Here is a 17,027-nt window from a genome sequence, read left to right on the forward strand (position 1 = left end):
GGGGTGAGAGATGCACACGGGGGGGTGAGAGATGCACACGGGGGGGTGAGAGATGCACACGGGGGGGTGAGAGATGCACACGGGGGGGTGAGAGATGCACACGGGGGGGTGAGAGATGCACACGGGGGGGTGAGAGATGCACACGGGGGGGTGAGAGATGCACACGGGGGGGTGAGAGATGCACACGGGGGGGTGAGAGATGCACACGGGGGGGTGAGAGATGCACATGGGGGGGTGAGAGATGCACATGGGGGGGTGAGAGATGCACATGGGGGGGTGAGAGATGCACATGGGGGGGTGAGAGATGCACATGGGGGGGTGAGAGATGCACATGGGGGGGTGAGAGATGCACATGGGGGGGTGAGAGATGCACATGGGGGGGTGAGAGATGCACATGGGGGGGTGAGAGATGCACATGGGGGGGTGAGAGATGCACATGGGGGGGTGAGAGATGCACATGGGGGGGTGAGAGATGCACATGGGGGGGTGAGAGATGCACATGGGGGGGTGAGAGATGCACATGGGGGGGTGAGAGATGCACATGGGGGGGTGAGAGATGCACATGGGGGGGTGAGAGATGCACATGGGGGGGTGAGAGATGCACATGGGGGGGTGAGAGATGCACATGGCGGGGGTGAGAGATGCACATGGGGGGGTGAGAGATGCACATGGGGGGGTGAGAGATGCACATGGGGGGGTGAGAGATGCACATGGGGGGGGTGAGAGATGCACATGGGGGGGGTGAGAGATGCACATGGGGGGGGTGAGCTGCACATGGGGGGGTGAGAGATGCACATGGGGGGGTTATGTTTACATAACTTTGTTGCCTTATGAAGGGCGGGGGGGGCCCCCAAAAATTTCTTGCACAGGGGCCCACTACAGTCTGTGTCCACCCCTGGGATGAAGTAAATGCAGCTGAACAGCAGCTGTCAGGGCAGCTGTCAGGACAGCTGCCCTGTCCTGCTGCAGGGCGTGATGGGGCCTCAGTGATGCGGCTCCTGGCACAGCACATTATGTGGGGCTCCTGGCATAGCTCCTGGCGGGGACCTGGTCTACACTATATGATAAGTATGCACTAAACTCCAAATCCCTCCATTACCCCGCCCCCATATGACCAAAGCCCCGCCCACCCCACCCCCTCCTTGCTGGGCCATGGAAAAATGATCTTGCTTCAAGCCGGTCCCTGGTGCAAAAAAGGTTGGGGACCACTGCCCTAGAAAATAAGTCACCAACCGAGGAGCCTGGTGTGGGAGAGATGGAGAAGATAGCTGCCGACCTATCTAATGTGTGGGGCCTTTAGAATAAGGTAACATAAATGGACAGCGCACCTGTCTGTGTACAGGTACTTTATATAAAGACTGATCGCTTCCTTACTAAGAAGGAAGACTGGGGTCACTTAATCTTCAGCACTGCTGGGGTCTCTTGTTTACAACCTCTCCCAGCCAGCGTGATGGCATGACCATTACCGCATTATTATGGAGCATGTCAGCAGAAGTTGCCTTGTATGAGCATTCAGGCCTCCACCAGCTGAAGCAGGTCGGCATGCTGAACCGTTCTTGTGCGATCGTACTGGCGGTGCTTGGGCTCTTGCAGTTTTGCCTTCACATTACAGAACATTTTCGCATCCCCAGGGCTGCTCTAGCAATGATCACCACCTGATGGCAGCCTGATTATTTGGCCTTGTATCATTATTAGAAACATGTCACTAAAAATCAGCTTTTAGCCATCATCATGGGTCTCGGAGATACATAGCTCGCATTTATCATTAGGGTCCACGAGCTCGTTCACATGGAGCCTACACTAAGCAGGGCTGTACGTGCAAAAATTAGGAAGTTTTACCTATTAATGTTTGCATTAAGGATCACAACGTACTGTGCAATTATCAGGAGAGGCCACATGACAGCAAACAGGGAAGTGTGGACCACGCCATCAAGAGAGCCGTGTAATAAACCTATAATGATTAACTCTGTGGGAAGATGGATGGCACCTGGGTTTTGTGACAATCTGGCACTGGCACTATAAACAATCATAAAATACAGATAAGTAGCCATAATGAAGGAAGCTGATAGATCGGTGCATGGGTCTTGGGTACATGAAGGCGTCATGGATATTAAAGAAAAAGCCCATTAAAAAATAATCAGCTTTCGCTCCAAATGTTTAATTTACCAGTTAGGTGACAATTGCTCGCTGATGTCCTGCGGGCTTGTGGTAGGAGTATAGGCACCGGGAGCCTCGCACACGAGACACCCAGCAAGTATAATTTCATCACAGGCGCCGTGCCTGGATGTATGGCGCTGGGTTAGGAGCAGATGCCGACTGTATTACACGGTCGGCACCTGCCTGTAACAGCAGTGACTGGGACTAGCAGATTGCTGCTGTTTAACACCTTAAATGTCAATCAAATACAGTGGTCTGTAAATGTACTGGTAGCCATTGCACTCAAGGTCCGACTCCCATTGAGACCCTCTGCTAAGTGATTTCGGGCAGCTGATGAATTACCATGGCAATGAGGGGCCCACCGAAGCCCCCCACTGCCATCCTATCACTCCTATGGAGCCCAGCTGCGGCTCGGCTCTAAGAGAATCACAATTACACTATGCACTAAAACACTCTGGGATTGCAGTAGATAGTATATGTGATCCAATGACTACAGATTTAACTAAAAAAAAAAAAAAAAGTTTTAAAAGAAATTGCCAAAATATAAAAGGTATGATTTTTTTTTATATAGAGATAAAAAACAAACAAAAAAACAAAACAAAACGACCTTATGAACCCGGTACGGCTGTAGTCGCACTGACCTGTAGAGTAACGTTACCGGGTCATTTTTACAGCACAGTGAAGGTGGTAAATACATACTTGAAAAACAATAGGGGAATTCTAGAATTTCTTTTAACTGCATTTTTAATTTTTTATCCTCATTTTTCAATACATCAAATACATAGCGTCATTCCAAACTACAACTCATCCAAAAACTAAGCCGTCATACCGCTATGATATTGGAAAAGTAAAAGCTACAGCTCTTGAAAGGAGGGAATAAAACAAAAACTGGAATTTGCCCCATTACTAAGGAGATAATGGGACTCGTGACCACAATACTTGCCAGCCGTCTGACAGCTGCCTCATCACCTCGATCATCCCCTGAGCACTAGGCGTGTGGGACAGGGTGCCAGGCCACACTCCTCAAAGTGACTTGTGTACAAGCCAACCCAATAGCCCAACGCAGCAGGTGGGCACACCACTGGCAACATGGTCACCCGTCACATATTGAAGGGCAAAGTAGATTCATTACCTAGATGCATCGTACATCAATCACATTCACTTACCGATCTTGGAGGGGAATAGAGTTTCATCATCCAGTTGGTCTTGGACCCAGGTCATCAGATAATCAATATACTTGGGAGCAGAACACTTGATGGGCTTTTTTATGTTTGTGCCATCTGCCCAGTGATATTCATACCTGCAAAATAGCAAAAACAGCCCATAACTCCAGTCTATCGTATCGACACACGTGTACTTAGCATAAACCTATTCCAAGCAGTCTTAAGATGAGCCACAGTCACCACAATGCTCGGTGTAGGATTACACGTTAGATGCTTTTTCTATTCTTTATGGCAGATCAAGGGTGGCTGACTTTTCTTTTTAACAAAAATTTTGGCAGATAGATGCCCTACAAAAATGTCTAGTGAGACACAAAGGCCCCAAAACATTAAGGTGTTCTCACCAGTTTACTGGTATAAAAACCTTAATAAAATGCAAAATTTTATCCAAATATCCATGTTGGTAAAAGTCCAATCAAACTATGAAATTAATTAATCCGGCCAGTAAACAGCGTAATGTGGAAAAAAAGATTCAAAATGCAATAATTATGTTTTTTTTGTCCTCAACAACAGCGCATAAAAATGTAATAAGAAGCAAAACATCATATTTATTGCAAAACGGTATCAAAAACCTCTGCTTATGGTGCAAAAAACAAGCCCTCGCAGAAATAAGAAATAAGCAAAGTGATTTTGAAGATACATTTTTTTTTTTTAAAATGATGCATGTTTGGTATTGCTGTAATTATTCTGACCTGGAGAATCATTTTCAGGTCATTTATACAGTATAATGAACGCTGTAGATAGAAAAAGCCAAAAAAGAACTGAAGAATTTAGCTTTTTCTGCTATTTCGGGGCACTTGGAATTTTATTTCCGCTTTCCAGTACATCACATGATAAAATGAATGAGATCACTCAAAAGTACAACATGTCCCGCAAAATACAGCCCTCATATAGCTATGTCGACTGAAAAATAATAATAATAAAAAGTTATGGCTCTTTGAAGAGGTGGAGGAAAAAAATTAAAGAGCAAAAAACGGAAAATCACCCATTCAGGAAGGTGTTAATAGATTTGGCCCTCAGTCCGCAAAAACAGACACGTGAACAGCCCGATATGCTATAATGGGTACTTGATATATTTGTGTAAAACACGGCTAGGACATGTATGTCTGAACCCATATTCTACAAACCTGCAACCTCATGTGTAAAGGCCAATAAAGAAGGCTGCATATAAGTCTATTGTCCACCTTTACAAAAGCTGAAAAACCATCACTGCTTCCGCCAGCACAGGGCAGGTCCCCCCAGCACAGGGCAGGTCCCCCCAGCACAGGGCAGGTCCCCCCAGCACAGGGCAGGTCCCCCCAGCACAGGGGCTCCTGTACTCTGCCTCTCCCAATAGTAGCAAATATGAAATGGCCAAACCACATCCTCTCCATATAACAATTTTCATACGTTTGAATCCACCAAGACCATTTTAAATCAGCTAAGCAAAAAATGTTGAGGAAGACAGAATGAAGTCCAGGCATAAGTTTCCATATGGTCCCATTGTAAATAAAAACATACCAAGTGGATCCATCTGTATACAATTATATAGTACAGTATGCTAGGTTCACAGAGTGAAAAGCAAAACAAAAAAAACCCTTGGTATGCAGAGGGTCAGTGATGTCCTATGGATACATAAGTAGAGGGGAGTCTGTCACTCCAAAACTGAAATAGAAAACTATTAGAACTATTTAGACCTTCATAGAAAATCACAGCGGTACTGTAGCTCCTAGTAATTATGTTTTATATAAAAACAGCACCATTACATATGTAGATGAGGGGGCTTCGGTGCACCCCTGGGTTGCCAAGGGCACTGTGCACCGTTCTGCCTCTCAATTATCTTCTGCCCCGCCAGCGCGCGCAGGGGCAGAGAGCGCCAGCGCGCGATTACACATCGTTTAATCGTTTGCTCTGGTCTGCCCATGTACACAGCCATCCAAATGACAACCTATTGGCATAGGTTTACCGACCGGCAGTCATATTGTGCTGCTGGCCGGTCTGTATAAACAGATCAGGCAGTGCTAAAACCTAGCCGTGTCAATCAACATAAGGGGAGGGGCGAAAGATGCTACTTGAGGGGGCAGTTTTGGGTCCTTTGTAACGAAAAGGTGCACCGAAGCCGCCCGATTTACATATGTAATCATTTTACATACAACTAAGTTACTAGAGTCTACAGCACCAGTGATTAAAAATGGCTAAGTCACCTATATGAATATCCAAGTAGATTAATTCCAGTTTTGGAGGTAGCAGAGGCCCTTGATGCTTTCTCAGCGCACATGGAAGCCATAGTTTTAACTGTATACGATTTAGTGCCTCAAACCTTTAAAGGGGTTTTCCCACGAACAAAAGTACATTTTAATCAATAGATCTTGGAATAGTAATAATTTCCACAATTAGATGTGTTTAACTAAAATGTTCCTAAGCTGAGAATCTTATAAATGTGCCCCTGCTGTGTGCTGTGTAATGGCTGTGTCTTACTGTGCAGGAACATGGTCTGATCATACCACAGCTCCTGGGCAGGAGGTGGAAGGGGGGCAAAAGAGTATACAGGCAGGACAGCACAGGATCACATCTGATTCTTTGAAGTAAAACATTGTTTAAAAACAGGCAGAGAAATGTTTTACCTCACAAAGAATCCGCTGTGATCCCCTGCTGTAATGTCTGTATACTCTTCTGCTTCCTCCCCTGCCCAGGAGCTGTGGTATGATCAGACCATGTTCCTGTACGGTCAGACACGGCCATTACACAGTACACAGCAGGGGCACATTTATAAGATTATCTCAGCACAGGAACATTTTATTTAAAACACATCCAATTGTGGAAGTTATTATTATTCCAAGATCTATTCATTAAAATCAACTTTTGCTCGTGGGAAAACCCCTTTAAGGCGCAAACATTTTCTGACTTTGGTCGCTTTTACACAAGGCCACCATGTTTCAGGTGAATACTGCAGGGAGACATTTATGCATCCTGTACTATATTACTTCTCCCTGACCAGGACTAGTGGCAGAATTACAGAAAAGCCAGGAGTGGGGGGAGTGGAGGGGGGCACAAGGAGTCAGGGACTACAGAGACTTGCTTAGTGTAGAAATAAGAAAGTGAACCTTATTTGCCCCCTGCTACTTCAGTGCTGCCTGTTCATCACTGCCAGGGATGTTATAACAAGCCTTCATCAGGTGTAAGGGCTCATAGGTGCACACGTTCAGTATTTGCAGCAGATTTTTCTGCAACAAAAGTCATATTGGTAGGAAAACGGCTGCATAAAATATGGCTGTTTTTGATGCGCATTTATTTACTTGTAACAAAACAAAAAAATAAAAAAAATGGCCAAAAAACCCAAAATACAACGTATGAACAAGCCCTATAGTTAACCATAAAGAGTCAGACTGTGCAGCTCAGACAGGTGGTGGTGAAGCTACAGAAGAGGTGTCCAATACCAGACTGGAAACCCCCACGATCACAATCCCACACCCGACCAATGCTTGTGTTACCACAGTAACAGTAGGGACATACCTGGGCCCGGCCGACATCACGGAGCAGCTGGTCTCGGTGCAGAATTCAGTGATGGTCCCGTACAACATGTTAATCTGATTGAAGAAATCAACGGCTGAAGAGAAAGAAAAATGACTGATGATGCCGAATCCTCACACCAACCTATACCTGCCGCCGACCTATAGAACAAACAATGATCCTCTATACAAGTAGAATCCCCCTCACAGAACACATGTAACCAACCAAGCACACACAAGAGGTAATGGAATATAATATCTTCAAAAATGGTACAAAAGTTTCTTTAAAGATATATATTACAATTACAAATACTGTAACACCTGCAAAACAGTTGACCAATATACAGTACAGACCAAAAGTTTGGACACACCTTCTCATTTAAAGATTTTTCTGTATTTTCATGACTATGAAAATTGTACATTCACACTGAAGGCATCAAAACTATGAATTAACACATGTGGAATTATATACTTAACAAAAAAGTGTGAAACAACTGAAAATATGTCTTATATTCTAGGTTCTTCAAAGTAGCCACCTTTTGCTTTGATGACTGCTTTGCACACTCTTGACATTCTCTTGATGAGCTTCAAGAGGTAGTCACCGGAAATGGTCTTCACTTCACAGGTGTGCCCTGTCAGGTTTAATAAGTGGGATTTCTTGCCTTATAAATGGGGTTGGGACCATCAGTTGTGTTGTGCAGAAGTCAAGTGGATACACAGCTGATAGTCCTACTGAATAGACTGTTAGCTGCTTTTTTCTTGCCATAATACAAATTCTAAGTAAAGAAAAACAAGTGGCCATCATTACTTTAAGAAATGAAGGTCAGTCAGTGCGAAAAATTGGGAAAACTTTGAAAGTGTCCCCAAGTGCAGTTGCAAAAACCATCAAGCGCTACAAAGAAACTGGCTCACATGAGGACCGCCCCAGGAAAGGAAGACCAAGAGTCACCTCTGCTTCTGAGAATAAGTTTATCCGAGTCACCAGCCTTAGAAATCGCAGGTTAACAGCAGCTCAGATTAGAGACCATGTCAATGCCACACAGAGTTCTAGCAGCAGACACATCTCTTCAACAACTGTTAAGAGGAGACTTTGTGCAGCAGGCCTTCATGGTAAAATAGCTGCTAGGAAACCACTGCTAAGGACAGGCAACAAGCAGAAGAGACTTGTTTGGGCTAAAGAACACAAGGAATGGACATTAGACCAGTGGAAATCTGTGCTTTGGTCTAATGAGTCCAAATTTGAGATCTTTGGTTTCAACCACCGTGTCTTGGTAAGACGCAGAAAAGGTGAACGGATGGACTCTACATGCCTGGTTCCCACCGTGAAGCATGGAAGAGGAGGTGTGATGGTGTGGGGGTGCTTTTCTTGTGACACTGTTGGGGATTTATTCAAAATTGAAGGCATACTGAACCCGCATGGCTACCACAGCATCTTGCAGCGGCATGCTATTCCATCCGGTTTGCGTTTAGTTGGACCATCATTTATTTTTCAACAGGACAATGACCCCAAACACACCTCCAGGCTGTGTAAGGGCTATTTGACCAAGGGAGAGAGTGATGGGGTGCTACGCCAGATGACCTGGCCTCCACAGTCACCAGAACTGATCCCAATCGAGATGGTTTGGGGTGAGCTGGACCGCAGAGTGAAGGCAAAAGGGCCAACAAGTGCTAAGCATCTCTGGGAACTCCTTCAAGATTGTTGGAAGACCATTTCCGGTGACTACCTCTTGAAGCTCATCAAGTGAATGCCAAGAGTGTGCAAAGCAGTCATCAAAGCAAAAGGTGGCTACTTTGAAGAACCTAGAATATAAGACATATTTTCAGTTATTTCACACTTTTTTGTTAAGTATATAATTCCACATGTGTTAATCCATAGTTTTGATGCCTTCAGTGTGAATGTACAATTTTCATAGTCATGAAAATACAGAAAAATCTTTAAATGAGGTGTGTCCAAACTTTTGGTCTGTACTGTACATAATAGACAAATATATAGACCGATCACAGAAGCAACAGATCTAAAATCTATATGCCCCTATGTGCATGCATATTCAGTGTGTTAGTTATCAAATCCATAGATAGTCATTATACACTATAGCTTAAGCTACTATTATAAGATAAAATATCTCTATATGGAACAATGTATGTATAAATTATAGCACATCTCACATAGATGATCCTAGAGACAGGTGAAAAAAATGAGGAAACACCACGTGCTCTAGCACCATGTATTTAAAGATACAAATATATCATATGATTTAATAGATATCTAACAGTAATTAAAATAATTTGTTACCTGTTGTCATGGTGCGCACCAATGATAGGGGTACTGAACAGCCCCGACGCGCGTTTCACCGCTAAAACATGCGGCTTCTTCAGGAGGTCCTGATATCATTGTATATGTAGATGCACGGTGCTAGAGCATGTGGTGTGGTGTTTCCTCACCTCTATCTCTAGGATCATCTATGTGAGATATGTACTATAATTTAAACATAAAATATCTCTATATGGAACAATGTCTCTTATGATAGCAGCTGAAGCTATAGCGTATAATGACCATCTATGGATTTGATAACTAACACACTGAATATGCATGTACATAGGGGTATATAGATTTTATATCTGTTGCTTCTGTGATCTGACACCTGCCTATACCTGCCACAGCAGAACCAGGAGCTGATCCTTCTGAATTTTCAAAAAATGCAAGTAACACACTTGGGCCACCATAGTAGATTGGCCCTATGGCTGAATACAGACCTCACAGATGACAGTCCTCAACTTTAGGCCTGGTCTATACACAGAGCACAGACATGCATTATATACCTGCATTACCTGTAATGATCGCTGACGACTCCAGCAGCCATACATACAGCAACTTTGCATCTTTCTGGTTTAGTTTGGCTCTATGGTGACTGACTGCAATGCAGATCACGAGACCAAAGAGAGCTGTATGCTGTGCCTACATCACATTGTGACCCACAAGGTACCACCACCAGGACAAAAGTCCCAAAAAGTCAGAATCCCTTAGGTTTTGTGTTACTTTTAGTGGCAGTCCTGGGCAAATTGCAATGCGACCTCACTTGCCCTACGCTGCAATGTAGCAGTGGAATATAGTGATCTTTGGTCAAATGACAAGCGTCGCGGCTATGCCTACAAAATCATCTTTGGGGACTTTGTTTTTTACTAAATGCATGTATTTGAGACAAACAATATTGCAAGGATAGCCTTCCTACAACCTATGTGTTGATCTATATAGCAGGCTACTGATACCGTATTTTTCAGACTATAAGATGCACTTTTTTTCCTCCAAAATTTTGGAGGAAAGTGTGTGTGTGTGTGTGTGTGTGTGTGTGTGTGTGTGTGTGTGTGTGTGTGTGTGTGTGTGTGTGTGTGTGTGTGTGTGTGTGTCTTGCAGTCCGATATACATAAATACGGTGGCTGTTGCGGGAAGTGGGGGGAGAGACAGCAGCGGAGTAGCTTGGCACGGGAGGCAGCAGCCACCTTCTGCAGCCTACACTGTGCCCGCTACTAAAGAGAATGAATAATCACTGCTCCCCACACCAATGGGAGTGGGGAGCAGTGAATATTAATTTTCCTTAATAGCTGGCACACTGCCTGCAGAGAGGCTCCTGGCAAATATGGCACCCTTCATCCCTGTATGTATGCCCCCCCCGATCCCTGTCATGATGCACACAAAAAAAATAAAAAATAAAACAATCATACTCACCTCCTCTCTCCTCCAGTGCTGCGTCCCGCTCTGCTGCCGATAGGTTTCACACTGTGTGAGCCGCGCATGTCGTGACTGCCACGCGCCATCACACAGTGTTCTGCTGTGCCGGAATAGTCACTGCTCCCCATGCCGGCACTGTGTGAATATTCACCACTCTCATGGGAGTGGATTGTAGTGACTATTCATGGTCTTTAATAGAAGACATACATGACCGCAGAGCAGCAGCAGGAGCCGCGCTGAACCTACAGTGTGCGCGCTATTAGGGAGAATGAATGGTCACTGCTCCCCACGCACGCAGTGCCGGCGTGGGAAGCAGTGACTATTACGGCACAGCAGATCACTGTGTGAGGGCGCTTGGCACTCACGCCATGCGTGGCTCTCAGTGTGAACCCTGTTGGCAGTAGAGCTGGACACAGCGCTGGAGGAGAGAGGAGGCAAGTATGATTGTTTATTTTTTTTTGTGTTCGGCGTGACGGGGATGAGGGGGGGCATGCATACAGGGGGCCCCCCCATGCATACAGGGATGGGGGGGGGGGGGGGATGGGGGGGGGCGCCCCCCCCATGCATACAGGGGTGACACCCCCCCCATGCATACAGGGATGGGGGGGAGGCGGGGCCCCCATGCATACAGGGATGAGGAGGGGGGGGGGCGGGGCCCCCATGCATACAGGGATGAGGGGGGCGGGGCCCCCATGCATACAGGGATGAGGGGGGCGGGGCCCCCATGCATACAGGGATGAGGGGGGCCCCCCCCCCATGCATACAGGGATGAGGGGGGCCCCCCCCCATGCATACAGGGATGAGGGGGGCCCCCCCATGCATACAGGGATGAGGGGGGCCCCCCCATGCATACAGGGATGAGGGGGGCCCCCCCATGCATACAGGGATGAGGGCATACATACCAGGATGGTGGATTGGGGTGCCATGCATAACAGGATGGGAATGAGGGTCACGTATTATAAGAAGGAAGGGGCCATATATACCAGGGTGGTGGGGGGACATTACCCCAATACCAGTGTCAGCAGCAGACCCCCTCCCCCTTAACAGTGCATCATGACCACATTTTTTGCTTACATTTTTTTTATCCTATTTTCCTCCTCTAAAACCTAGGCGCGTCTTATGGTCCAGTGCGTCATAGTCCGAAAAATATGGTATATGACCACATCCAAGTCTAGCTCAACTATGATGTGGATATAAAGGAGCTCAGAAAAAGACAGGTAGGAGTTACAAAATCCCTGCTGGAACGCATGCATACACATACATACTAAAAATATCGCCAATACTGTCAGTATAATTTAAGATCAAAATATTTTCCACAATATGTAATTGTATCTTTGTCCAGGAGTGGCCCTGTGCTATAGTCATCCATAGGACCTCAATATTTAAAGCTTCGATTAGAAAGCTGGATGTACAGCACTGCCCTGAGGCATAAATCCCTGTATAACCGTTCCCTTTATGAGTCACAGAGATCCTGAGAAGTGAGACGGGCAGGAAACAATTACCCTTTAGGTGCAAAAAAAACAACAATCTATAGTAAAGCAAACGTAAGATCAAATTGTCAAACATCTCCTTGCTGTGGATAAATTGCAGCAAGATGCAGAGGATTCGATGCTATATTACAGCTGACAAAGGGCAGCAATGTCTGTGGTAACCATGGCAATAACCTGTGATTTGACCACCCTGGGTGACTAACACTGGTTCCTGCACCCCGGGGTGCACCGCCCACACCTGTCAGCACTGAGCACACCGCCAGGCCCGATAAATCAGCCCGTCATGTATAACCTGTAACAGGGAGCCAAGACACAAGGAGCGCTCCCCAATGCTGACGTCATGCTGCCACACCAATGGTTACCATGGAAACCCCATGACATCATGATGACATCACTGGAACTTCCCAACCAAGAACACAGCAGCGAGCATCACTCCCGGCCTCTCCTAGATTCACAGACAACCTACAACGGCTACAAATGCACCGACTCAGGAAAGAAAACACAAAAGGGTCATACAAGCTAAAAAAAGAAATAAATATGGATTCTGGCTACTACCGTCTTGTAGTTCACTGAGAGTTCCAGTTTTCCTTGCGGATGGAGTCTCAGGCAATGCTCCCTAGTTTGCAGATGTGGCCAAAATCTCTAGTCACATCTCAAAGTTCTACAGGACAGCTACCTATAGGTGGCACTACTGAGAGTCTCCGGCCTTCTGCAGGGGGGGCCAACCTGCAGACCTTCCCCCACATAAGACCACCGGTGACCAACATAAAGCTCAACGTAACACAAAAAAGGAAATGTTTCCTGGTCACAAAGGGAGGAAAAAGTCTTGATGTTAAAGGGAAGTCAGACCCTGGACCCAACACCAGTGCTCCCTGACATTATACAACTTTCCATAAGTGACATGAGGACACAGGCAGCGGCCAATAGTGAGGGGCTTCTATGGGAATTCAGGGGGTCTTTTCTGCCCCCTTTTCCATTAGTCATGTTACAATTGTCCAGTCTGCAGCCCCATGTTATAAAGCAGGGGGAGGGGAGCAGACTGATGTATAGCGCTGTGGGAAAATACTCAGCACAGCCTGGATGGTAATTCCTGCTCTTTGCTTTGGAGTCCTGAAGGCAGCTCTACAGAATGACTGACAGCTATGCAGGCGTGCAGTCCTACACAGGAAGGCCGTCCATTACCAATCAGGACCGCCCACTGGACTCCAGAGCCCCGAATGAGAAGGGCTTCAATACACAAAATACAATTTATACTGAAGCCTTTCCCACAAAACTATATATAAATCTGCTCGGTATGTCTATGGGATCCTCGTTTTGGTTCTCATAGACTCAGCTAACACTAGAGGCAGGGAGCTTACATTAGCAGCACAACTCTAGCCGTGAAATAAAAAAAAAAAGGAAGGACAAAGTGGTACTTTAAAGGGAACTTGTCAGATGAAAAAACTATTAACCTGCAGATATGGGGATAATCGCGATCTGAACCTGCCCTGCTACAGATTTAAAACAAAATGAGGGCTGCCTGCCATTTCCTCTGCTGCCGACCAGCTGTCATCTAAAGCTCAGTTCACACTTGGGTTAACAGAAAGCACAAAACACCTAGGAGGAGATGCCTGACAGACACCACTGACTCATAATAAATTCTGCCATTTTGTGCACATGGCCTAATGCAGTTCTCTAGGTACATGGTCCAAAAGGTCCAATATTACTGGTTGTCAGACATCACCTTTCAATACATGTATACAAGGCACCGCGCACGTGACACTGCTGACCATACACTCAGGGAGGCGCTGTCTACTACTAAATGATCACACACCACAGAAGACAGAACATGATGCTTCCTTATGGATTTCACACAACAACCCCTGTATGACCATAAAGAAACTGGAGATGTGGAGGTACTGGGCACACAGCGGCTATGGGCACAGGACGGGCCATGGCGGCTGTATGCACAGGATAGTAGACCTGTACAACATTGATTAGTTATATGTAAAGTTGAGCGCATAAAATGGTAGGACCCAGGTCTAGCAGTCACATCTGTATCCCGTAACTGTAGGATGGAACCGGGCGTATCTCTTCCTACCTTACAGCATCCAAAGCTCTTCTGTGCTGAACTGGTGCGATGTTTTGTGCGCGACACCCAAGGCCAGCTAACAAAAGAGTCGGGGAGGCTGTAAGGCTATGTGCCCACGTAGCGTTTCCACGGCGTTTTTACGGCCGCGAAAAATTTGGCCGCCGAATTCGCATTGCGTTGCAAAACGCAGCATGACCATTTCTACCACGATTACACTGCAAATTCGCGGCCATTGAGGAACATTGAAACGCAGCAAACCCGCATGGTGCGTGTGGTACCCAGGATGAAGAGGAGACTACAACTGAAAAAAAGAAATAAAGTTTAAAATAAAAAAAAAAAACTGTATATTCACCTCTCCAGCAGCCCCCAGTCTGCTCCCGGCCGTGTCCTCTCTCCTCAGCGTCCCGCGGTGAGTTCATTTAGTCAGCTGATGGTCACGCGACCGCTGACGTCAGCGGTCAGGTGATGGTCGCGTGACCATCAGCTGACTAAATGACGTCACCGCAGGTCCTGCCAGTACACCGCAGGACACCGACTAGAAAGGATTGTCGCCGGGAGGAGACCGGAGAGGTGAGTATACAGGCTTTTTTTATTTTCTTTTTAATTTTTTTTTTTTTACTATAGATGCTGCATTTAAAGCATCTAAGTTGGTCACACATTATAAATCCATGCCGGTTGCAAGGATTTATATTGTGTGACCAACTTGTCAAGCACTTTTCGAAGTGATGCTCAAAATCGCTTGGAAAAGTGCTTGAAAAACGCTTCTCTCTGGCAGAAAAAACGCATGTAAATCTGCGTGCGTTTTTTTCTGCCAGAGAGAGGCAAAAATGTTCTGCATCAAATCTGCTAAGTGGGCACATAGCCTAAAGGTAGGAGGCAGGTCTCTTGTCCTTGGTAGCACAATACTGCCCCGGCTGCTGAATCAGGGTCCTGCAAATGAATTCATTCATCTCTAGTTATATGGTTAAAGGGGTTGTCCACTACTAGGACAAGACCTTCTCGATCTAAATGTTAGGCGGCGATAAAATAAAAAAAGCCTATACTCCCTTCCTGTGCCAGTGCTGTCCGTATTCGCGGTCAAGGGCTCTTGTGCGGTTGTTATGACAGGTGAGCCGGGAGCCCAATCAAGGCTGGCGTCACTGTCCCTGCCTTCGGACAAATCAAACATCAAAAGGAAGTCAGAACAGCCGCAGCCCTGACTTCCTCTTGATGTTTGGGGAACGCGAGTGCTCGAGTGCTGACAACGCTGGAACAGCGTCGGGAGGGGAGTATAAACTTTTTATTTTTTCTTAATCAGGGCCAAACGTGGGGAATGCGAAGGGGTTGTCCAAGTACTTATTTAAAGGGAACCTGTCACCAGAAATAATGCTATTAACCTGCAGATATGGGGTTAATCTGCAGGTTAACATTATTATACTGCCCGGCGCGCAGGCACTGGGCAGCATAATAATGCTATTAACCTGCAGATTAACAGCGTTATTTCTGGTGACAGGTTCCCTTTAAGGCTTTAATGGTGGGGGCAAAACCGCTACACTGCTATTGCACTGCCAACAATGTCAAGACCCACACACCTGCCCGGTGAGTAGAGCAGGATAACCCCCCATAAACCGAGATGTTGACGCAGACGAAGAAACTGAAAGCCAAAGAGTAGTGGCCTCCACTAACGGTGAAACACCGGCAGACGCCTCCTGCCCAGTCCGGGCTGTGCCAACCTGCCACATACTCACTGTTTACAGCGATCCACTCATTCAGGTCCTCTCCTTCCGGTAACATGACCGCCTGCCGCAGGTTCCCACTGCCCAGCGTGGCCTCCGCATGTTTCAGCAGCTCGTACTGGTGAGATCCTTCTGGGATGTTCTTCTTGGGCTTGAAGGTTTTTGAAGATCGATTACCACTGAGGAAGAGAATGGAGCGACGTTATAGGAGGGCAGCAATAATATGTGAGGAGGACGTCAGCAGACAAGACAGGCGGCACTGGTCTCGCCCCACCGCCCGCCCGTGCAGAGCGCTCCTCTCGCCCCACCGCCCGCCCGTGCAGAGCGCTCCTCTCGCCCCACCGCCCGCCCGTGCAGAGCGCTCCTCTCACCCCACCATCTGCCTACAGGGTAGCAATAATCTAGCCACCCACCAACCCATGCGGAGAGCTCCTCTCGCCCCACTGCCTGCCCACGGGGAGAGTTAATCTCGCACGCCTATGCAGAGCGCTCACTTAGATATAACATGAGTATTTATGACTTGTGTATACCGGGGATGGAGACCCCACCTGCACACCGCACAGCCTGCGCCCCAGGAGGGGGACACCGCAGGCCTGACGGCGGGGCCTCCCCTCACTTCCCCTTTCCACACTGAGAGCAGCACGCCGTTCCCGCAGCCTCCATCCCTCCATCCCCGGGCGCCCGTCACTTACAAGAGGAAGCTCATGATGCCGGGGAAGGAGACAGAGATCTCCGCCCCGCTCCACTACGGCCGCTTCTCTGTCTGACGGGGAAGACGCGAACACCGAGCACTGGAAGCCACTTCCGGCCGAGCCCGCCCAGAAGCCAAATCTCGCGGGAAGTGCGATAGAAAGTACCCCTACTCCTCAATAGGCCGCGCCCACATCACCAGTAGTGCCCGACCTTACTCGTTGTTAGGGAGCAACGATTGGCTGGGTGATGCGTCAGTATGTAACACTGGGCGGAGCCTCACGAGAGCTTCTATGTGTGTGAGAACCTTTCTCATAAGTGGGAGACAAGGCGATTACAGTGCAGCGGCCCCGGGAGATGGCGGAGACCGGCAGGACGGGAACACGGGGCTCCGAGGCTGCTCTCAGGGTGTGACTGACGCCTTGTGTGAAGGCGGATAGTGTGCGGAATATGGAGCACGGGCGTCAGC

At 47.2% G+C, this 17,027-nt stretch overlaps 1 protein-coding gene across 1 annotated transcript in view; it reads right to left on the minus strand.

Annotated features, from left to right (window-relative positions):
- MOB1A (MOB kinase activator 1A) overlaps positions 1 to 16,727 on the minus strand; it is a 40,086-nt gene extending 23,359 nt beyond the window's left edge. Inside the window, exons 1-4 of the mRNA XM_073653574.1 lie at positions 16,561 to 16,727; positions 15,881 to 16,047; positions 6,870 to 6,963; positions 3,324 to 3,457 (exon numbers count right to left, since the gene is read on the minus strand). Coding sequence (XP_073509675.1) covers positions 3,324 to 3,457; positions 6,870 to 6,963; positions 15,881 to 16,047; positions 16,561 to 16,574 — 409 coding nt within the window. The 5' untranslated portion in view covers positions 16,575 to 16,727. The remainder of the gene's footprint in view (positions 1 to 3,323; positions 3,458 to 6,869; positions 6,964 to 15,880; positions 16,048 to 16,560) is intronic.
- Between the last annotated feature and the right edge of the window lie 300 nt (positions 16,728 to 17,027).

The sequence above is a fragment of the Phyllobates terribilis genome, unplaced genomic scaffold (assembly GCF_046119375.1).
Source record: "Phyllobates terribilis strain yellow unplaced genomic scaffold, ASM4611937v1 Scaffold_11__3_contigs__length_659146591, whole genome shotgun sequence".
Lineage (NCBI taxonomy): Eukaryota > Metazoa > Chordata > Amphibia > Anura > Dendrobatidae > Phyllobates > Phyllobates terribilis.